The 22,714-nt window shown below is 34.2% G+C and overlaps 3 protein-coding genes across 3 annotated transcripts; all 3 read left to right on the top strand.

The window, feature by feature from the left end:
- Positions 1-556: 556 nt before the first annotated feature.
- LOC135836893 (heat shock 70 kDa protein cognate 5-like) lies at positions 557-5,582 on the top strand. Its single transcript, XM_065351964.1, has 9 exons — positions 557-772; positions 854-944; positions 1,373-1,502; positions 1,602-1,725; positions 1,810-2,136; positions 2,230-2,398; positions 2,509-2,676; positions 2,777-2,923; positions 4,708-5,582. The coding sequence occupies exons 2-9, from the start codon at positions 870-872 to the stop codon at positions 5,269-5,271; spliced, it is 1,704 nt and encodes a 567-aa protein (XP_065208036.1). The 5' UTR covers positions 557-772; positions 854-869; the 3' UTR covers positions 5,272-5,582.
- A 2,526-nt stretch (positions 5,583-8,108) lies between these two features.
- On the top strand, positions 8,109-12,858 carry LOC135836891 (heat shock 70 kDa protein cognate 5-like). The gene is made up of 8 exons (XM_065351961.1): positions 8,109-8,471; positions 8,793-8,922; positions 9,031-9,154; positions 9,252-9,575; positions 9,669-9,837; positions 9,961-10,128; positions 10,229-10,375; positions 12,002-12,858. Exons 1-8 carry the CDS (start codon positions 8,358-8,360, stop codon positions 12,572-12,574), a joined length of 1,749 nt encoding a protein of 582 aa, XP_065208033.1. The 5' UTR covers positions 8,109-8,357; the 3' UTR covers positions 12,575-12,858.
- Positions 12,859-15,415: 2,557 nt separating this feature from the next.
- LOC135836894 (heat shock protein hsp-6-like) lies at positions 15,416-21,316 on the top strand. The gene is made up of 8 exons (XM_065351965.1): positions 15,416-15,762; positions 16,168-16,297; positions 16,418-16,541; positions 16,620-16,943; positions 17,041-17,209; positions 17,317-17,484; positions 17,588-17,734; positions 20,447-21,316. The coding sequence occupies exons 1-8, from the start codon at positions 15,736-15,738 to the stop codon at positions 21,008-21,010; spliced, it is 1,653 nt and encodes a 550-aa protein (XP_065208037.1). The 5' UTR covers positions 15,416-15,735; the 3' UTR covers positions 21,011-21,316.
- Positions 21,317-22,714: the final 1,398 nt, after the last annotated feature.

Raw genomic sequence — 22,714 nt, 5'->3', positions numbered from 1 at the left:
GCTATAATTCTCTACATACGTTTTCAGTTTCAATATTCTGTTGACTGGAGCTGGTTTCAGACCGTTCTGGAGTCTCTGACGACTTTTTGAATATTTCAGTTTTCCAAAAAAAAAAAAAAAAAAAAAACGCCATAAAATCTGTCTAAACTAACTTTAGCAAATATTTCGCTGAAGGCTCCAAGAGGACTTAAAACCAACTCCAGTCAACTTATAGATTGTATACCTAAGTACGTCAAAGATAGCAAAAATCCTCGATTTTGACAAATTAGCATCAAGGAATTTTTCAAATACTCGTATGTTCCATTCACCTGGAATTTTCATTTAAAACATAGGTACCTATTTATTTACCAAATAGGTATCAGAATTAGTTAGCTCTAACTACCTAAAAAAACGTTTTATTTGCATGACTATTGAACGAGATTTTTAGCCCGATTATTCATTTTCAATAAACGCTCAAATCGAGTCGATAGATGAGATACAGGGATGCGTGTATTAGTAGCCTGCGCTAGAAAGTCACTGCTACGTACTCATACATGATGCACTCTGTACGAATGTTCCTCGATCTTTGAATTTTACTGCCGTATCTGTTGTCTAATCTCTCTTCCATTCCTCCTTTAACCTGATTTTGCTTCAACTCAACTTCTTGATGAACACCGTCATCGTCGTTTCTCTCATGTTCCCCACCCTCCTACACACAGAAACCTTTATCTTCGCCTTATGGCCTTATTCGGTTTCGATTTTTAACCACCAGTCGGACAATAATTCGCATTAGGTAAAAATATTGTGTTTACCAAGTGTTAAGCAATAATTTTTCAACAACTTATCTAATAATTGTTTTTAATTTAATATTCAGTGTATATCGATTCATAATGGCGTCAACATCAACAACCTCTAATTCCTCTCCGCAACCAGAAAAGGTGGATTCTGATGACACGCCGAAAAAGGTAAATCGTTAAGTATTTTGCTGCAAGTATCTAGTCTAGGAATATGTTCAGTAGCGCAGCTCATGAGGAGTATTTATTAATACCTACTTAATTTCTCTCACCTTTGGCATACCTAATTAGGCAGACAAGTGTGAGTGTAAATAAACAGTAGTTAGAATCGAGTTTATCAAAATTTAAAGTGGTATTAGGAATCTGAAATTCAATATAAGTACCTAGGTAGGTACCTAGAATAGTCTAGTTTCATGAATCGATGCCTATGGTTGCCAACAGTCAGTAAAAAAAGATACCTAATGAAATCAGGCATACAAAAACTACCTTCCCATGAGCTGTGCAATTGTTTACGTCGATAGTGGTGCTGAATTATCCTTCTAATTGTATGTAACCTTCGCTACGTCAGATCTAATTGATCTATTTGAATTTTTACATAGGTAGTATTTGGCATAGATATAGGTGGCACTCGTACTCGTATTGCGCTGATGCGACTTGACGAAAATGATAAGGACGATTTCGGAGTGAAAGTCGTCAAAGAAATTCCATCGGTTGTTTCATTTCTGAAAGGTAAAGTGTATCATCTGCGAAAATAAAAAAGTATTATCATCTATTGGGAATTGGAATACAGATATGGTATGTTTGATTCTTCCTCTTGAATTTTTTCAGATGGTAAATGTCTGGTTGGTTGGGCTGCTGAAAAAAGAACAGTTGCAAGTCCTTTGAATACGTTCTATGCGACCAAACGATTGATAGGCAGATGCTACGACGATTCTCTAGTTCAAGATACAATGTGAGCGTAATTCTGCTCTTAAATATTATCATGGAAATGTATAGGTAATGCTTAAGATAATGTAAATTGTTATACGAATTGCAGGAATCACGTCGGTTATAAAATCTATGAACACTCCGACGGAAATGCCTGCTTAGTCAGCAACAACGGAAACCGAGTATTGACTACAGCGCAAATAGAAGCTCTAATTTTATTAAAACTAAAAGAATTTTGCGAAAAGGAAGTGAATATTAATATTCCTCTGGAAAATATCGTGCTCACTGTTCCTCCATATTTCAACGATAATCAAACACAAGTTATCAAAGAAGCCGCCTCAATCGCTGGAATGAATGTGTTGGCTGTAATAAATACTCCTATTGCTGCCTTTCTGTCTTATGGGCCGACTTTTGAAAGTTTGACGGGTAGTAAAACGTAAATATGCCCTTTTAATATTCGTTTATTTTTCACACAATATTTGTCAAAATCTCGGTTTATTTGTAACATAATTTTTGTACAATTTTACAGTGTGGTTGTTTACGATTTTGGAGGCAGTAGCTTTTACGTAACCGTTTTAAAAATCAATAAAGAAGATACCAAATTTGAAGTGATGTCGACGGTGGGAGATCTATTTCTGGGAGGCGAAGTTTTTGATGACAAGTTAACCGATTATTTGGTCACCGAATTGAAACGTGAAGTAAGTTTATTTCAAATCAGATGTTCCAGGCAATTTTTAGTGTTCATGATACTTAGATTATAACGCACAGAGCATGTTACATATTTACCTATGTATCTTTGAAATTTTAGACTGGTATCGATGCTACGCTATGTACGACTACTATGCAGTATCTCAAATTGTCAGCCAGAAACGCTAAAATGGATTTATCCTATTATACCAAAGTCGACGTGAATTTTTGGGGTATGCATTTGAATTCGTCCACTCAAACATCGCAGATTAAACGTATAACCATAAAGGTGAAGATTATATATCGGATATAGTATTTTTTCAGTTCACGTTTACTCACCTCGAAGCGATTTCATCGAGAATTTTTTTGGTATCTGGAATTTTTTTCAGGTGACCAGAGATAAATTCGAAGAATTGGTCGCAGAATCTATCGACAAAACCCGTAGTCTGTGCCAAAAAGCGTTAGAAGACGCCAAAATATCCGTATCAGATATCGATGAAGTTTTAGCAGTCGGTGGTACAAGCAGGATACCAAAGGTGAGTGCAAATTGAGAATCAAGTTTGGCATGGCATATTTACATTACCTTACTTGTCGACGTGCAGTTTGAACCGACTCAAATCTAATGCACATATTGACAAGGGAATTTTGCTAGGTGTCTGTCTCCCATTTGAACGAGACGGTGATTTTTGGTCAGAGCCTGGTCCGAAACCTCCATAGGTATATAATATGTTACCCAACTGAGATTTCAATTGACCAAATTGATTTTTTTGAGAATTTTTAAGCAATTTAAAATTGACTACTTTTGGGGTTGAAGATGCATTCCTAATTATTCAGTAAAAATTGTTGAAATCAGTCGTGAAGCTGACATCAATTCTTTCAAACCAGAATTAAATATTTTTGGCCCCATTCTAAAAGCTTCTTGCGCGATTTTCAATTCCACCAGAATAATTCAAAAATTTTCCCACTAGGCGTGGAAATCAACTAAGGTGGCTAAAAATCAAGCTTTGGCTTATTCTCAAACTGTTTCAAGAGTTCATTTATATAGGTACCTATATTTATGGCGATTTCCTAGGCGTTTTTTTTCACCATTGGGTATTTACCTAAGGAAAAAATTCAAAAAAATAATTTTTTTTGTTCTCTGAGAAATTTTTAAAATTTGCCCAAATGTCTGTATCTTTGCTAAAACCAACCCTTTTTGAATCCGAGTCGCAAGATTTCAAGCCACTTCAGAGTGATTTTAAATTTCTCTAGAATCTTAAAATTTCTCCAGAAAACGTGAGAATTAATTTAGGTACTTGGCTGAAAATTAATTTTTGGCTGATAGGTACTTAATACGTAGGTATCCCATCCTCGACCTATTTAAGGATGTATCCACATTTTCACGGATTCTCAGGTGCACACATCGAGTACGTTTTTTCTACCAACGTATTTTTATTTCCATGAGAATGTTGGTTAGAGAAACGCAATTAAAATGATCAGTTTCAGGACTGATTTTCTATCGTTCTTACTGTAAAAGTCGTATTTTCGGGCAAAATTTCTATTCATGCTTCTTTTCACCAAGAAAATTTGCCATTTTTTTGTAAAAATTGCCAGTTAACTCTAATTTAAAAAAAAAATTAAAATAATCGGAAAAGTAGATCCTATACCTACTTAGGTATATGCACCAGTTTTTTTGAAGTACAAAAAATTGGCCTTTTTTGCCAAAATTTCATAAAACTTTTTTTTTTGTTCAAAAAATTTCTATAAAATCTTGCTTTTTATCGCAAAAAGTCTTTTTTTTTCAAATCAAAATCGCACAAAATCATATTTTTTTGTAAATACTGTTTGAAATGACCAATTTTCTGTCAAATTGCCAATAAATTCATTTTTCTATCAAAATTACCAGAAAATTATATGTAGTTTTTATTTCAAAAATTTCAAAACGTCCTAATTTTTTGTAGATACCTAGGTAAGCTAAATAAAATGTAAAAAATGTTTTGTGAAAATTGCCAAAAAAAACTGTTTCTAAGTCTTGGTGTTTTGGCCGAAGATTTTTTTCCATTTCTCACCCAAATTTGATTTTTAAAAATTCACCAACAATCGAAAAATGCTCCTCAACTCCTAAAATTTTGGCTTGTGATATATTATTTTTGCACATTCATTCGATCTAGGTTTGTCCAGTTCAGAAATTTTCGAGCCTGTTGGTAGGTATATCTACCTTATTGTCAGTGTGTATGAGATACCTACTCATTGATGCTACCCTCGTGTAAATCTACCATATTGATAGGTAATTTGCATCTAGATAAGTAGGTATAGCTAATGTTTTTTTTTTGCATTTTAGGTACAAGCCACCGTTGAAGAAATTTTTGGTAAAGCGCCCACTGGAAGTGGGGGTTTGGTCATCGATCGTGCTAACGCCGTTGTAGCCGGAGCAGCCTTTCGAGGCATTATAGCATCAGAAATTTCCGACGAACAACAACCTGCACCTGCTGCTCCGTCAATCAGTATTCCAAAACTTGTGAACGAGGATGATGTATTCGATTTTAAACTATCGGATGATGTTAGTACAGATCGGCAATCGATTCTAAAAAATTTGATAGAATCGCACTATTTGGACATATATACGGCGGAACACGCGGATGCGGTTGTTTATAAAAAGTGTAAGCCCGCTCCAGGACACCCTCCTGATGATGAAGATGTTCATTACATTAGAGTCTACGAGATGTTGATGGATAAAAGAAGAGAATCTGGATGCGACGAATTACCCCAAGAAATAGAAGATACAATTAATTCGATAAAACAGAAAAAAGATGAATTCGTGGAAAGAGAACTAGTTCGTATGTTACCATCACCAGGCGTGACTAAATCGCTTTTCGAATATAAACTGTCCCTAATAGATGATTGAAATCTGCAATGATTGTTGTTTTTTGGAAGAGATTTTGGAAAACAGTTTTTAAATCCGTAATAATTATTTCGAATGATTTTGTTTCCGAGCATCGTTTTTGTTGTTACTTGAAACTTCGAAAGATATGGCGAGTTCAATTTATTAATTTAATCATAACGGTTTATGTAATTTGGTTGAATTCAGTATATAACATAGGCTGTAGTATGTATTTCTGTGTACATCATTATTTTTATTTGAATTCATGATTTTTTTCATTTATGATTTTTTTCATTTCCTCGCCTCGTTCCCAAAATAAAAGCTATTCTATACTATTTTATTTATTTTTTGTTATATTTATTCCCATGGTACCTACTTCTTTTAAAAGTGGAGTTCCCAACAGGCAGAACATTTTCGAACTGGATCGCAGCAAGATCAAAATAGCATGCAAAAATACACCACTAATCATTTTTAGTTAATTTTTAAAAATTGAATCGAGATCAAAAATTCAAAAAAATTATAATCTTACAAAATTTACCTACAAAGCTGAAATTTTGTATCATACGCCTATTTTCGACTTCTCTTATCGATTGAAAATGGTTTGTAACTGTTTTGAGCACTTCTAGAGCTCCCAGAAAAATTTTCAAAGTTGAAATTTCCACATAGTTTTACGAAATAAAGTTGAAAAGCTATACATTTTCTGCAGGAATAATCTAAATTTCAAGTTCTGGGTTAACTGGAGCTGGTTTCAGGTCATTCTGGAGTCTCCAACAATTCTGTCAAGATTTCAGTTTTCCAAAAAAAAAACATAAAATTGTATTCAAATTAACTTTGGCATTTTATATGATTGACATTGGAGCTTGTTAGTGACCCAATCACTGATACCATGTAATTTTTTTCGAAATCGTGCCTGTCAGGCCGGAACTGCACTTTTAGTTTTTTCTCCAGCATTTTCATCGTTGAAAATTTGAAAAATTAACTGTTCTTCTACCGTTTGAGAAAAAAAAAACTGAAAATCGGTTCACACACTAATAATAGGATAGAGTCAATTCGTATGGAATTTTTTGGAAAACAATATTTCTCAAATTTTCGCTGGAGGTTCCAAAAAGGGCTTAAAACCAGCTTCAGTCAACCTAGAATGTTTGATTAAAATAATCACAGAGATATGGTACGTTGGAGCTCATGAGTGATGAATTTTATTTCGATTTCTTTTTTTATGACAAATTACAAATCTAGAACAAAAATTTTCTGGAGGCTGTAAAAGGGCTTAAAACCACTGCTAAATTAAGTTACCTCTGAGAGACCAAAAATGAGATGCAAACCAAAAGCTGAAACATGGTCGCTTATTTTTGAAATTTTTTTGTGCCAGTTCAAATCCCAACATTTTTTCCTATGATTATTTTTTGAAGAATAGAAATTAAGAAAACATGCTTTGCGAAGGCGTGAATGAGAAACGCTGAAATGGTTGTTTGCATCCCATTCTGGACCTCTCTGGTTGATTAGAGATGGTTTCAAACCGTTCTGGAGCCTCTGTGGATTTTGATAATAAATTTGAAGAAAAAAAACGAATGAAAAACTAAAATAGGTTACCTACTTTACCAAATTTCCAAAAATTGAATTTCACAAGTATAGCTTTCTTTCAAATGTTTCAATTTTATAGATCATTTTCCTCCTCTTCTCTCCACCTCCCAAAAAATGAATTTTGTTTTTTTTTCATTTTATTCCCAAATATGGGTTTTCAAAAATTTGTTTAAAATTTAAAAATGAATTTAAACACCTGACATTTTGGCTGATTGAGTATTTTTGGAGTCCTCTAAAAAAAAATCCCCATTTGTCCATTCCAAAAATTTTTGTGCCAGTTGGGAGACTTCTCCTGTTGGTGAAATTAAATAACGAATAGGAAGAGACCTAATTAATATGCAAAATCACATTCATTTATTTGCATTTCTGTGGGGTGGGTGAGGCACTGGGCAGATTATATGGTTAGGTTGGAGGTGTAGGATGGTGTAGTTGGGTGTTATTTTGGATAGCTATTACGAGAAGATGAAATTTAACCAGTGACCACTCTAGAGAGATAAAAATGTGAAAGATCATTCCTCTTTTTCCTATTTTCGACTTCTCTAATCGATTGAAAATTGTTTTTCAACTGTTTTGAGCAGTTCTGTAGCCCCCAGAAAAGTTTTCAAAGTTGAAATTTCCATAAAATTTTACGAAAAGAAGTCAAGAAGCTATAATTTACAGGGATACCTTATATTTAATGTTCTGGGTTGACTGAAGCTGGTTTCAGGCCGTACTAAAGGCTCCAGCAACGACTTTTTATGGAAAATATTTTTTTTCCATTTTTGAAGGTTTTTCACCCACACAAAAAATTCTTTACAAAATGTACCTACTTACATAAGTAACATGTTGTTTGTTCAGATTAAATATCTACACTTAGTGCATATTATAATCATATTCTTTCTGACTTGTAATTGAAAAAAATTCAAAAACCAAGCTGAATCTATCATAATTCTTTTTTTATCAATTAGGTATCCATTATTCGTTTCACATTGTGAATGAATTGGAATTAACAACAAAAAAAAAGTAAAAGGTCGTCAAATACCTATTCGCCATAGAGTTTTCCGAATATGTTCGAAGCTGGAACGAGATTCAATAATTCATTCTACAAATCAATGCATCTACCTTGAATTTTCATTTTAAATGTATCAGAATTAGGTAACCTAAGTAGGTACCTATACTTACCTACCAATCAAGCAGGAAAACGTTTTATTTGAATGACTATAGAACGAGATTTCGGCTTGATTTCTCAATAATATGTATGCGTGAAGTAGCCTGTGCTAAAGAATTATTCCATCTACTCGTACATTTGAGTCTTACCTATACCGTCGAATCTGTGGCCATATCTCTCTTCCATTCCTTTTCTAACTTGCTTGCAACTGCCACTTTTTGATAAGGAACTGGATGTCTCTCTCTCTCTCTCTGTGCTGGTGAATGTTTCCCACTCTCCTACCCTTTGATACCTTTTCCATCGGTTTTTAACTCGCAGTGCTTCGCAAAAACAGTGTAATTATTGTTTTAAACGTTTTGTGGATTAATTAAAATTAGGTATAATGTTACGCCGATACGGGTACATGTTGATTAGTACACGTCAACATCTTCTAATTCCTCTCCGCCACCTGAGGCAAAAAAGTAAGCCTATGGATTCTAATGACACAACGGAAAAGGTAAATCTTTTTACATCGTTATTTTGCTGCAAGTATCGCTATGTTTGTTTTTAGCATCGAAAAACTATTCATTTAGCTCAGCTCATGGGGAATTTATTCAAGTGTATTTTCGGAACCTGTAAATTCAATCCTTAAGAGTCTAATTTCACGAATATTTGCCTACAGTCAGCGAAAGAAAGAGTAAAATCAGGCATAAAAAACTACCTACCCACGAGCTAGGCTGTTGACATTGATAGTGGTGCTGACGAACCTTACTTCTCCACCATGTACCCTTTGCCCAAGTCGAGACTAATCAAATGATCTATTTAAATTCTTACACAGGCAGTATTTGGCGTAGATATAGGTGGCACTTGTACTCGTGTTGCGCTAATGAGACCTAAAAAAAATGATAAAAACGATTTTAAACTGACTGTAGTCAAGAAAATTCCATCGGTTGTTTCATTTCTAAAAGGTAAATGGCATCTTCAAAAACAAATAAGTATTATCAATTATCATCTAGTGGGAATTGGAATACAGATATGGTACATACGTTTGATTCTTCCTCTTGATTTTTTTTCAGATGGTAAATGTCTGGTTGGTTGGGCTGCTGAAAAAAGAACAGTTGCAAGTCCTTCGAATACATTCTACGCGACCAAACGATTGATAGGCAGACGCTACGACGATTCTCTAGTTCAAGATATAATGTGAGTTGAGTATAATTCTGCTCTAAAATAATGTACCTTATCTTTATGGAAATGCATAGGTAATGCTTACTAATGTAAATTTTTATACGAATCGCAGGAATCACGTCGGTTATAAAATCATTGAACACTCCGACGAGCATGCCTGCGTAGTCAGCAGCAACGGAAACCGAGTATTGACTACAGCGCAAATAGAAGCTCTAATTTTACTAAAACTAAAAGAATTTTGCGAAAGGAAATTGAAAACTATTCCTTTGGAAAATATCGTGCTCACTGTTCCTCCATATTTCAACGATAATCAAACACAAGTTATCAAAGAAGCAGCCTCAATGGCTGGATTGAATGTGCTGGCTGTAATAAACACTCCTATTGCTGCCGTCCTTTCTTACTGTACAGCTTCCGAAAGTTTGAAGGGTAGTAAAACGTAAATATGCCCTTTTGATATTCGTTTATTTTTCACACAATATTTGTCAAACTCTCGGTTTATTTGTAAAATAATTTTTGTACAATTTTACAGTGTGGTTGTTTACGATTTTGGTGGCAGTAGCTTTTACGTAACCGTTTTAAAAATCAATAACGAAGATAGCAAATTTGAAGTGATGTCGACGGTGGGAGATCTATTTCTAGGAGGCGAAGATCTTGATGACAAGTTAGCCGATTATTTGGTCACCGAATTGAAACGTAAAGTAAGTTTATCCCAAATCAGATGGTACCATGCAATTTTTTAGTTTGCGTGGTAGATTATAGATAACGCAAAGAGTGTTACATAAGTAGGTATGGTATGTATTTACCTTTCTTTGAAATTGCAGACTGGTGTCGATTCTACGTTATGTACGACCTCCATGCAGTATCTCAAATTATCAGCCAAAAACGCTAAACTGGATTTATCCTATCGTACCGAAGTCGACGTGAATTTTTTGGGTTCATATATGGATTCAACCACACAAACTTCGCATTTTAAACGTATAACCATAAAGGTGAAGATTTATCGAATTTACTTAGTATTTTTTCGAGTTCACGTTTACTCACCTCGAAGCGATTTCATCGATAACTTTTTGGTATCTGGAATTTTTTCAGGTGACCAGAGATAAATTCGAAGAATTGGTCGCAGAATTGATTGCCAAAACACGTAGTCTGTGCCAAAAAGCGTTAAAAGACGCCAAAATATCCGTATCAGATATCGATGAAGTTTTAGCAGTCGGTGGTACAAGCAGGATACCAAAGGTGAGAGCAATTGAGAATCTAGTTTGGCATAGCATATTTATACGTAGGTAGGCACCTTTTAGAGTGCTAGGCCTACGTGTCAATGTGCAGTTCGAACCGACTCAAATCTAATGCACATATTGACAAGTGCCTGTTTCCCATTTGAACAAAACCGTGATTTTTGGTTAGAGTCTTGTGCGATACCTCCATTGGTAGTTAGGGTTACCTAATTAGAATTTCAACCAACTAAATTGATTTTTTTGAGAATTTTTAACAATTCAAAATTGATCACTTTTTGCGATCGAAATGCATTCCTACTTTTTCAGTAAAAATGGTTGAAATCAGTTTTGATGCTGATAGGTATCAATTATTTCAAACTAGAATTCACTATTTCTAGCCCCATTCTGAAGCATCTCTTGCGCGGCTTTCGATTCCTCCAGAATTTTGACATTTTTCCGCGAGTCGTGGAAATCAACTTGGGCATTATTTTCGACCTGTTTCAAGAGTTCATTCATATTTGAGCCAATTTCCCAGGCGTTATTTTTTTTTTACCATTGAATAGTTGAGTACAGAAGGAAAAAATTCAAGTTTTTTGTTCGCTGGGAAATTTTTAAAATTTGTACAAATGTCTGTATGTTTTCTACTCGTAAAACCAATATCCCTTTGAATCCGATGTGTTCTGTCATTCCACCTCAACTTAACCAACTTTTTTGAGTCATGCTCATGTCCTTCGATTTCACTCAATTTATTTTACAATGTCGACCCACCCAATAAGTAAGAAAATTGCGATCAGTATGGTCCCAGCCCCCTCAGGGGTGGGTGGGTTGGGGGGGTCAATTATTTTTCACATTGTCTCGAGGTATTCAACTTCAGCAGTGCATGCCTCCAACGCTATGATGATTTGATCAAAACTGATTTCACAGTTCGAAAGATCATTGCATTTAGAACTTTTTAAGTATTTTGAAATTTTCAAAAGTTGAAAGTTGAACTTTCAATAAATTTCAAAACGGCGCCATAAGTGGGAGCTACCATTCAAAATTCTGAAAATATTTCCATAGATGTACCTTTTGATGCTTTTCAGAAATATTCAATGTTCGAGATGGGATCTTTTAATTGAAGGGGAACATCCCCTCACCCAAAGGGCAAAACTTTCAAAAGAAAATCTAGGGTATTATGATATATTGAATTGTATATTTTTGGTGACGGTGAGTACGAATATGACGTCAGATTTTCGATTGGGCTTCATCCACGCCCCCCTAGCTTGATTTTTGGATTTTTTGAGAATTTTTAAAAATTCAAAATCGACCACTTTTTGCAAATTAGGTAGGCGATGTTTTAAAAAAAATGCATTCCTACTTAATTAATTCAGTCAAAATAGTGGAAATCAGTCCTGAAGATGAGTACTTTCTCTCAACATATTATGTTTTCTATTTCTGATCCTTTGGTTTTTAGAAATTTACTGAAAATCGAAAAATGCCCTTCAACTCCTATAATCTTGACTGGAGATATATTTTTTTATATTCATTCGATGTAGGTTTTTGTGGTTCAGATATTTCCCCTGTGGGTGAATCTGCCATGTCATAATTGATAGGTGATTTGCATCCAGATTGGTATAATTACCTACCTAATTGTTTTTTTGCATTTTAGGTACAAGCCACTGTTGAAGAATTTTTTGGTAAAGCGCCCGCTAAAAGTGAAAGAATGGACATCAATCGTACCAACGCCGTTGTAGCCGGTGCAGCCTTTCGAGGCCACGTTTTAACATCAGAAATTTCCAACGAACAACAACCTGCACCTGCTCCGTCAATCAGTATTCCAAAACTTGTGAAGGAGGATGATGATTTCAATTTTGCAATATCGGATGATCATACCAGTTGGGAAGCGTTTACGAACAATATAAAAGAATCGGAGTATTTTGACATGTATACGATGGAACACGCGGATGGAATTGTTTATGCATCGTGTAGGCCCACTCCAGGACTGTCTCCTGATGATGAAGATATTTTTTATATTACAGCTTACGAGATGGTGATGGATGCAATAAGAGAAAAGGGATGTGACGAATTACCCCAAGAAATAGAAGATAAGATTAATTTGCTAAAAAAGAAAAAAGAAGAATTCGTGGAAAAAGAATTAGCCCGTAGGATGTTACCAGATCCAGACATGACTAAATCGTTGTTAAAATGGAAACGTAAAATGTGTCCTAAGTATAGATACTGAAAATCCGCTATGATTGTTGTTTTTTGGAGGAGATTTTAGAAAACATTTTTGAAATCTATTATATTTTAAATTATTTCGTTTCCGAGCGTTGTTGCTGCTCAGAATTTCAGCTAGGAGATTCGAGTACAATTTTTTAATCAACTGTATGTAATTTGGTTAAATTTGGTGAATAACATTTATGTACCTACCTATAAGTATTTGTGTGTGCGTCATTTTTTATTGTAATTTATAATTTTTTTAATTTCCTCGCCTCTTTCCTAAAATAAAACCTATTTTATCCTTTTTTTTTTTTTTTTTTTTTTGTTACATACTATTTTATTTTGATGGTATTAATTACCTACTTATTTTTAAGGGAGGTTCCCAACTGCAGAAAAAAAGCATGCAAGAATGCACAATTAATCAAAATTCTAGAAGCTAAAGTTCATGTTTTGATTTTTAGTTTTTTTTTTTTTTTTTTTGAAAGTTAGATTGAGATGAGATCAAAAATTCAAAAACAAAACCTTCAAACCGCTACTAAATTAAGTTATATAGTAGGTACCTGAAAGACCAAAAATGAGATGTAAACCGAATCAACGAGTGATGGTCATGATGAAGTTCATTAATTAAGCAATCTGTAACTTGAAAATGAAAAGCAACAGCTGAAACTTGGTCCCACAAAATCTTACTGTGCTGGTTCAAATCTAAAATCGTATGCTATGCGATAAAAATTAAGAAAGCATGCTTCGCGAAGGCATGAATGAGAAAAGTTGAAATGTTTGCACTCTACTTTCGACCTCATCTCGAGTCGATTTGAAAACCATCTTATAAAAAACTCTAGTAGGTACTCTACCAAATTTCCAACAATCGAATTTCATTAGTTTACATTTCTTTGAAATGTTTCAATTTTATTGACCATTTTCCTCCCCTCCACCTTCTCAAAAAAATGAATTTTGATTTTTTCCCCAAATATGATGAGTTTTTAAAACTTAGTTAAAAATCTAAAAATTAATTTAAACACCTGAAATTTTGACTGGTTGAGTATTTTTGGGATCCTCTAGATAAAAATTCCCCATTTCGAAAATTTTGTGATAGTTTTGGGAGACTTCTCCTGTGAGTGAAATTGAATAACGAATAGGACGACCTAATTATGCAAAATCACGTTCATTTATTTGCATTTCTGCGGGCACTGGACAGGTTATGGTCAGGTTGAAGATGTAAGATGGTGTAGTTGGATGTCATCTTGGATATAGGTATTATTATGAGAAGAAGAAATTTTCAGTCAACATTGACCATGTAGAGACCTTTTCAGGAAGATAAAAATGTGAAAAATTATTCCTCTTTTCTCTATTTTCAACTTCTCTAATCGATTGAAAATGTTTTTCAACTGTTTTGAGCAGTTCTGTAACTCCCAGAAAATGTTTCAAAGTTGGAATTTCAATAAAATTATACGAAAAGAAGTTGAAAAGCTATAAATTACAGATATAGGTACGTTATATTTAATGTTCTGGGTTGACTGAAGCTGGTTTCCGGCCATTCTGGAGACTGACTCCAACGACTTTTTGATAAAAATAATGTGAAAAATCATTTTTATGAAAAACATATTAGTTAGATGATCAAAAAAAAAAAAAATGTTTGAAGGTGTTTCACCCACACAAAAAATTCTTCAAAAAATGTACCTACATATGTGATCTGTTACCAGAAAACCAACCTACGTAGTGTCCAAAACGTAAATTTTACAGGAAAGGCATTTGAAATTTTGACTCTATGTTGAGATCAGGCGATATAAAATTTGTAGGTCCGTGAAACTTGCACCACTTTTGGCCCCTATGAGTGCCAACTTGACCCGATATTTTTTTTTCAGAATCATCACATTCAAGGTTGCCAAGTCCAATAATCGAAATTTCCCTAAATCAATTTTTTCATTTTTTTTGAATTTTTTTGCCAAAAATGTTGCAAAAACTACCCGAGTATGAATTATTAATGAAGAATAAGTTATTATTATTATTGAATCTATCACGTTTCTTAACAAATTTGTTCAAGGTGAAAAGAGTTGATTTTTCCAGCTCAAGCCTTACTCAAGTTTCAAAATATGGCACAAATCCTCCAAATGTGGGCCGATTGTTGCAAAAATTTGAATTTCGACTCCCCAGAACATACCTTTCAAGAAAATCAAAAAAAACATTTTCAACTTTTACTGTAGTTGCTCTATTTTTTTGACCTCAGATTTAGGGTCAAGAGAATCGTTCGCGAACGTTTAAACCCCCACAGTCGGATTCAGCACCCTAAGTACTACTAATATCCACCATAAAAAAGATATCGATTTTTTGGACACTAAGCTGGTTTTCTCGTGACAGATCACATATGTTGTTTGTTCAGATGATGTAGGTAGTAGGTACCTATACTACATATCATAATCATATTTTGATATACCTAATTGAAAAAATTTAAAAACTGAGCTGAATCTATTGTAATTCTTTTTCTATCAATTATCCATTATTGCATTATTTCACTTAGAGAATGAACTGGAATTAACAACAGAAAAAAGTAAAAGCACAAAATGCCTCGATTTTGTCAAATAAGCGTCAAACGTTGAATTTTGATTTTAAAATTTTAAATTATCAGAATTAGGTATAACCTAGTACCTATACCTTACCTACCTATCAAGTACGAAAACGTTTTATTTGAATGACTACCTATAGAACGAGATTTCGGCCTAATTTTTCAATAAACGCTCGAATAGAGTTGCTATATGAGATATTTTACTTGTGCAATGTATTACACTGTACATATGTATGCGTGAAGTAGACTGTGCTAAAGAATTATTCCACCTATATTGATCTTATACCGTCGAATCTATTGCTAAATCTCTCTTCCATTCCTTTTTCAACCTGCTTGCAAGTGCAACTTTTTGATAAGGAAATAGATGTCTCTCTCTCTTTCTATACTGATGAATGTTCCCCACCCTCCTACACTCGCATACATTTTCCTTCGCTTTTCAGTCTCGACTTTTAACCATCAGTCGACCAATAATGCAAGTGTGACCAATAACTTTTCAGAACCATTGTAGTTATTGTTTTTAAACTTTTGTTCGTTGATTCAAATTAATTACGCGCAAGTACATGTTTATGAGTATCCATTAACATCATCTAATTCCTCTCCGCCACCTGAGCCAAAAAAGTAATATGGATTCTAATGACACGCCGAAAAAGGTAAATCTTTACATTGTTATATTGCTGCAAGTTTCTATTTGTATTATGTACCTACGACAAAGTATGGTTGGCTATTTTCGTTTTTAGCATCGAAAAACTACTCATAATGCCATTAGCTCAGCTCATTAGGAATATTTATTCATACTTAATCTCTCACCATTGCCATGTGTTGATATCAAAATTATTTTGTGTGTTTTCGGAATCTGTAATTCAATTTTCAATATAGGTAGGTAAGAGTCTAATTTCATGAATCTTTGCCTACAGTCAGTGAAATAATGAGTAGTAAACTACCTATCCACGAGCTAGGCAACCATTGACGTCGATAGTTGTGCTGAACCTTATCCTTCTAATTGTATGTAACCTTCGCTAAGTCAAGTCTAATGATCTATTTAAATTCTTACACAGGCAGTATTTGGCGTAGATATAGGTGGCACTTGTGCTCGTGTTGCGTTGGTGCGACCTAAAGAAAATGATGAGAGCGATTTCGAACTGACAGTTGTCAAAGATATTCCATCAGTTGTTTCATTTCTGAAAGGTAATTAAAAGAGTAATCTATGAAAATAAAAAACTACTATCATCCCTTGTAGGTAAATTGGAATACAGAATACAGATACGAGTATGTTATGTTTGATTCTTCCTCTTGAATTTTTTTCAGATGGTAAATGTCTGGTTGGCTGGGCTGCTGAAAAAAGAACAGTTGCAAGTTCTTCGAATACGTTCTACGCGACTAAACGATTGATAGGCAGACGCTACGATGATTCTCTAGTTCAAGATACCATGTTAGTGTAATTCTGCTCTCAAATGGAAATGCATAGGTAATTTTTAATCATGTGAATTTTTATACATACGAATTGCAGGAATCACGTCCATTATAAAATCATTGAACACTCCGACGGAAATGCCTGCTTCGTCAGCATGAACGGAAACCGAGTATTGACTACGACGCAAATAGAAGCTCTAATTTTATTAAAACTGAAAGAATTTTGCGAAAAGAAATCAAATACCATTCCTCTGGAAAATATCGTGCTCACTGTTCCACCATATTTCAACGATAATCAAACACAAGTTATCAAAGAAGCAGCCTCAATGGCTGGATTGAATGTGCTGGCTGTACTAAATACTCCTATTGCTGCCGTCCTTGCTTATTCTACAACTCATGAAACTTCGCATGGCAGTAAAACGTAAATAAGCCCTTTTGATATTCGTTTATTTTTCACACAATAGGTATTTGTCAAACTCTCGGTTAACTTATGAAATAACTTTTGTACAATTTTACAGTGTGGTTGTTTACGATTTTGGTGGCAGTAGCTTTTACGTAACCGTTTTAAAAATCAATAGCGAAGATAGCAAATTTGAAGTGATGTCGACGGTGGGAGATCTATTTCTAGGAGGCGAAGATTTTGATGACAAGTTAGTCGATTATTTGGCCACCGAATTGAAACGTAAAGTAAGTTTTATCTCAAATCAGATGGTACCAGGCAATTTCTTAGTTTGCGTGGTAGATTATAGATGACCCAAAGGGTGTTACATATTTACCTTTCATTGAAATTTCAGACTGGTGTCGATGCTACGTTATGTCCGAACTCCATGCAGCATCTCAAATTGTCAGCTAAAAACGCTAAACTGGATTTATCCTATCGTACCGAAGTCGACGTGAATTTTTTGGGTTCATATATGGATTCAACCACACAAACTTCGCACTTTAAACGTATAACCATAAAGGTGAAGATTTATCGAATATACTACTTAGTATTTTTTCGAGTTCACGTTTACTCACCTCGAAGCGATTTCATTGAGAATTTTTTGGTATCTGGAATTTTTTTAGGTGACCAGAGATAAATTCGAAGAATTGGTCGCAGACTTGATCGGCAAAACCCGTAGTCTGTGCCAAAAAGCGTTAGAAGACGCCAAAATATCCGTGTCAGATATCGATGAAGTTTTAGCAGTTGGTGGTACAAGCAGAATACCAAAGGTGAGTGCAATTGAGATGAATCAAGTTTTTTTTTTTTTGAGATGAATCATGTTTGGCATGGCCTATTTACACTAGAGTGCTAAGTCTAAAGCTCATATTGACAAGGGAATTTTCCTAGGAAGTGTCCTTCTACCCTTTGAACAAGACCGTGATTTTTGTTCAGTGCCTGGCCCAAAACCTCCATAGGTACCCAACTAAAATTTCAATTTAACTAACCAAGTTGATTTTTTGAGAAATTTTAAGAATTCACAATTGACCACTTTTTGGGATCAAAGTGCATTCCTACTTTTTCAGTAAAAATGGTTGAAATCAGTCATGATGATGATATCAACTCTTTCGAACTAAAATTCACTACTTCTGGCCCCATTCTGAAGCCTCTTGCGCGATTTTCGATTTTTTCATAATTTTAAACTTTTTCCACAGGGGGGGGGGGGCTAAGAATGATCTGCTTAAAGAGTTCATTCATATTTAACCCAATTTTCCAAACTTTTTTTTACCATCAGGTAGGTATAGGTAGTTACTTTTGAGGGAAAAAAACCTCTCTCGAATTTTGATATATCTCTAGAAAATGTATTAAATCTACTCAGTTACCCTACTTTCAACCTGCCAAATTCATTGGAAATTTTCTGAGCAGTTCTGGAGCCACCAGCAATTGGAAGTTGCAATTTCCAAGTTGGGAAGCTGAAATTTATCCCATGCCCTAATTTAAGCACACTGATTCGACTGGAAGTAGTTTCAAGCCGTACTGAAGCCTCCGACAAAAATAAGGATATTTCAGCTTTCCAAAAACCGCCATAAAATCAATTCAGATTTATTTCAGTAAATCTTTCTGAAGGGTCATTTCTGAAGGGTCATTCCACGTCAATTGGACCAAGAAGTGGTAGAAGGGTTCGGCGATTTTTTTGAAATTTTTCCTGTGGAAAGACCTTCCGAAGGGATGACCAATGGCGCAAATCGCAGCCCTCTAGCCCATTTTTAAAGGCAGCCAGGGGGTGTCAAATTTTTCAGTGAACTTGAAATGTCATCCATTTCAGCAGTGGATTACTTGATAGCCGCGATACTTACCAAAATGGAACTTTTTCCAATAGTTGAAGGTTTTGAAAGGCTTTTTAATGATATCATAAAAATCAGTGTTGCCACTTTTTTTCGTGTAAGAAATTAGCTCAAAAAATTTCAAAACGTAGTTTTCACATCATTCCGACTCTCAAAAATTCTGAAAAAAATATATCATGAACAACATTCCATGTTGAACAACATATTAAAAAATTGGGATGGTAACATGTTGCAAAACTGATTTTAAAAAATTGAAAGTTTGCGAAAAAATGCGATTTTTTTATTAAAAACACGAAAAAAAGTTTTGATAGGTGAAGTTGACCCATTTGACCCCTATTTTGACGTATCTGTTTTAAAAGTTGAAAACCCCCTTTCACTCGATGAAATAAACTCCTCACAATAAAATCAAAATTCGAAAAAATTCAATTTTCAATTTCAAACATCAAAAAAAGTTTGAATTTATTCAGTTGTCTTATTTTGACCCCTTTCTGACGTATTTCATGAAAAAGTTGATAAAAATTACACTCACAACAAAAAAATTTAAATTCGTTCATTTTTTGAATCTTTTCGAATTTTGATTTTTTTGTGAGGAGTTCATTTCATCGAGTGTAAGGGTTTTTTCAACTTTTTCAACAGATACGTAAAAATAGGGGTCAAATGGGTCAACTTCACCTATCAAAACTTTTTTTCGTGTTTTAAATCAAAAAATTGCATTTTTTCGCAAACTTTCAATTTTTTAAAATCAATTTTGCAACATGTTACCATCCCAATTTTTTAATATGTTGTTCAACATGGAATGTTGTTTATGATATATTTTTTTCAGAATTTTTGAGAGTCGGAATGATATTATGAAAACTACGTTTTGAAATTTTTTGAGCTAATTTTATTGTACGAAAAAAAAGTAGCAACACTGATTTTTATGATATCACCAAAAAGCCTTTTAAAACCCCTAATTATGGGAAAATGTTCCATTTCGGTAGGTATCGCGGTTATCGAGTAATCCACTGCTGAAATGGATGATATTTTAGGTTCACTGAAAACTTTGACATCCCCTGGCTGCCTTTAAAAATGGGCTAGAGGGCTGCGATTTGCGCCATTGGTCATCCCTTCGGAAGGTCTTTCCACGGGAAAAATTTCAAAAAAATCGCCGAACCCCCTACCACTTCTTGGTCCAATTGACGTGGAATGACCCTTAAGGCTCCAAATGACTTGAAACCCCATTCGGTTGACTCCAGAATATTTAAATTAGGGTACGTGTAGGTATCTGTATACTCGTAGGTACCTGGAATAAATATCAGCTTCCCAACTTCGTTTGGTAATATTATGTACCTAGATATTTCAACTTTCAAAAATCTGCTGGAGGCTCCACAACTGTTCAGAATACTTAGTTTGCGAGACCATTAGATTTTTTTACTTTTCTGACCCAAATTTACCAAAACTCTTAAAACTCTCGAAATTTTGGCTGGTAATATATTTTTGCATTTTCATTCGATCTGGGTTTGTACTGTTCAGAAATTTTCGTGCCTGTTGGGATACTTTTACCTACCTTGTCAGTGTGTGTGAGCTACTTGTTGATTCTATACCCTCTTGTAATTTTGATAGGTGATTTGCACCCAGATTGGTACCTATATACCTAATTGGTTTTTTTTTGCATTTTAGGTACAAGTCACTGTTGAAGAATTTTTTGGTAAAGCGCCCACTGGAAGTGGAAGAATGGACTTCCATCGTGCCCACGCCGTTGTAGCCGGGGCAGCCTTTCGAGGCCACGTTTTAACATCAGAAATTTCCAACGAACAACAACCTGCACCTGCTCCGTCAATCAGTATTCCAAAACTTGTGAAGGAGGATGATTTTTTCGATTTTAATATATCGGATGATCTTGATAAAAAGAGAGGAGGGATTCTAAACAATTTAATAGACTCGGAGTATTTTGACATGTATACGACGGAACACGCGGATTCAATTGTTTATAAATCGTGTAGGCCCACTCCAGGAAACCCTCCTGATGATAAAGATATTTTTTATATTACAGCTTACGAGAAGGTGATGGATGCAATAAGAGAAACGGGATGTGACGAATTACCCCAAGAAATAGAAGACGAGATTAATTTCATAAAACAGAAAAAAGAAGAATTCGTGGAAAAAGAATTAGCCCGTAGGATGTTACCAGATCCAGACATGACTAAATCGTTGTTAAAATGGAAACGTAAAATGTGTCCTTAGTATAGATACTGAAAATCCGCTATGATTGTTGTTTTTTGGAGGAGATTTTGGAAAACATTTTTAAAATCCATTATATTTTGAATGATTTTGTTTCCGAGCGTTGTTATTGTTGCTCAGAATTTCAGCTTAGGACATTCGGCGAATACAATTATTTAATCAACGGTTTTATTGTGTAATTTGGCTATAATTTGGTGAATAACATTTATGTAGGTATAATTATTTCTGTGTGCATTATTTTTAATTTTAATTTATAATCTTTTTCATTTCCTCGCCTCTTTCTTAAAATAAAACCGATTTTATCCTATACCTATTCTTTTCTTTTTTTTTTGTTAGGTAGGTAGGTACATATACTGTTTCGATGGTATTACATACATATCTACCTACTTATTTCAAAAGGGGAATTATAACTGGCAGAAACATTTTTAAACTGGACCACAGCAAAATCAAACAAACATGCAAAAATACACCACTAATCAAAATTTCAAAAGCTAAAGTTCATTTTTCGATTTTTGGTTTATTTTTGAAAATTGAATTGTGATCAAGAATTCAGAAAAATTACAATTTTACAAAATGTACCTAGAAAAGCCGAAATTTTGTATGAATACACCTATTTTCTACTTCTTTTATCGATTGAAAATGATTTGTAACTGTTTTGAGCACTTCTAGAGCTTCCAGAAAACAAAACTTTACGAAATAAAGTTGAAAAGTTATAACTTTTCTGCAGCTATAAGTACCCTAATTTCAACGTTCTGGGTTGACTGGAGCTGTTTTCAGGCCGTTCTGGTGTCTCCAACGATTTCGTAAAAATTTTAGTTTTTCAAAAAATGCCATAATGAAATATTATATGATTAAGATTGGCGATTGGTAAGTGACTCACTTTACCGATTACATGTAATTTTTTCGAAATCGTGCCTGTCAAGTCGGAATTGCATTTTTCAGTTTTTTCCCAACACTTTCATAGTTGAAAATTTGAAAAATTCACTCTTCCTCTAACGTTTGACAAAAACAAATCTGCAATTCGGTTTAATACACTCTAAAAACATAGTGAGTCAATTTGTATGACGTTTTTTGGAAAACTATAGATTATTCAAATTGAGGTTCCAGAAAGGGATTACCTATATAACCAGCTTCAGTCAACCTAGAATGTTATGATCAAAATAATCACAGAGATGGTACGTTTGAGCTCATAAGTGATGAATTTCATTTCGATTTCTTTTTTATGACAAATTTCAAATCTAGAACAAAACGTTCAAATCACTGCTAAATTAAGTTAGGTACCTGAAAGACCAAAAATGAGATAGAGATGTGTAAACCGAATTAGCGAGTGATAATCATGAGAAAGTTCATTTACACAATCTGTTACTTGAAAATGAAAAGCAACAGCTGAAACTTGGTCCCACAAAATCTTTCTGTGCCGGTTCAAATCCAACATTTTATGCTAGTTATGTAATTATTTTGGAAAAAAAAATTAAGAAAACATGCTTCGCGAAGGCATGAATGAGAAAAGCTGAAATTTAGTTTGTACCCATACTTTCGACCTCTCGACGAGTCGATTTGAAAAACATCTTATGAAAAACTGAAGTAGGTAGCTACTCTACCAAATTTCCAACAATCGACTTTCATTGATATATTTCTTTCAAAATGTTTCAATTTTATAGACCATTTCCCCCCTCAAATGAATTTTGATTTTTTTTTCATTTTGTT

This window comes from Planococcus citri, chromosome 2 (assembly GCF_950023065.1).
Source record: "Planococcus citri chromosome 2, ihPlaCitr1.1, whole genome shotgun sequence".
NCBI lineage: Eukaryota > Metazoa > Arthropoda > Insecta > Hemiptera > Pseudococcidae > Planococcus > Planococcus citri.
This window is presented reverse-complemented; position numbering and strand designations above follow the sequence as displayed.

Coding starts and splice junctions, on each gene's coding strand:
- LOC135836894 (XM_065351965.1), top strand. CDS start 15,736: ATGGATTCTAATGACACGCCGAAAAAG. Junction 15,763..16,167: donor CTAATGACACGCCGAAAAAG/GTAAATCTTTAC, acceptor ATTCTTACACAG/GCAGTATTTGGCGTAGATAT. Junction 17,210..17,316: donor CCACCGAATTGAAACGTAAA/GTAAGTTTTATC, acceptor TTGAAATTTCAG/ACTGGTGTCGATGCTACGTT.
- LOC135836891 (XM_065351961.1), top strand. CDS start 8,358: ATGTTACGCCGATACGGGTACATGTTGATTAGTACACGTCAACATCTT. Junction 8,923..9,030: donor GGTTGTTTCATTTCTAAAAG/GTAAATGGCATC, acceptor ATTTTTTTTCAG/ATGGTAAATGTCTGGTTGGT. Junction 10,129..10,228: donor TTAAACGTATAACCATAAAG/GTGAAGATTTAT, acceptor GAATTTTTTCAG/GTGACCAGAGATAAATTCGA.
- LOC135836893 (XM_065351964.1), top strand. CDS start 870: ATGGCGTCAACATCAACAACCTCTAATTCCTCTCCGCAACCAGAAAAG. Junction 2,399..2,508: donor TCACCGAATTGAAACGTGAA/GTAAGTTTATTT, acceptor TTGAAATTTTAG/ACTGGTATCGATGCTACGCT. Junction 2,924..4,707: donor GTACAAGCAGGATACCAAAG/GTGAGTGCAAAT, acceptor TTTGCATTTTAG/GTACAAGCCACCGTTGAAGA.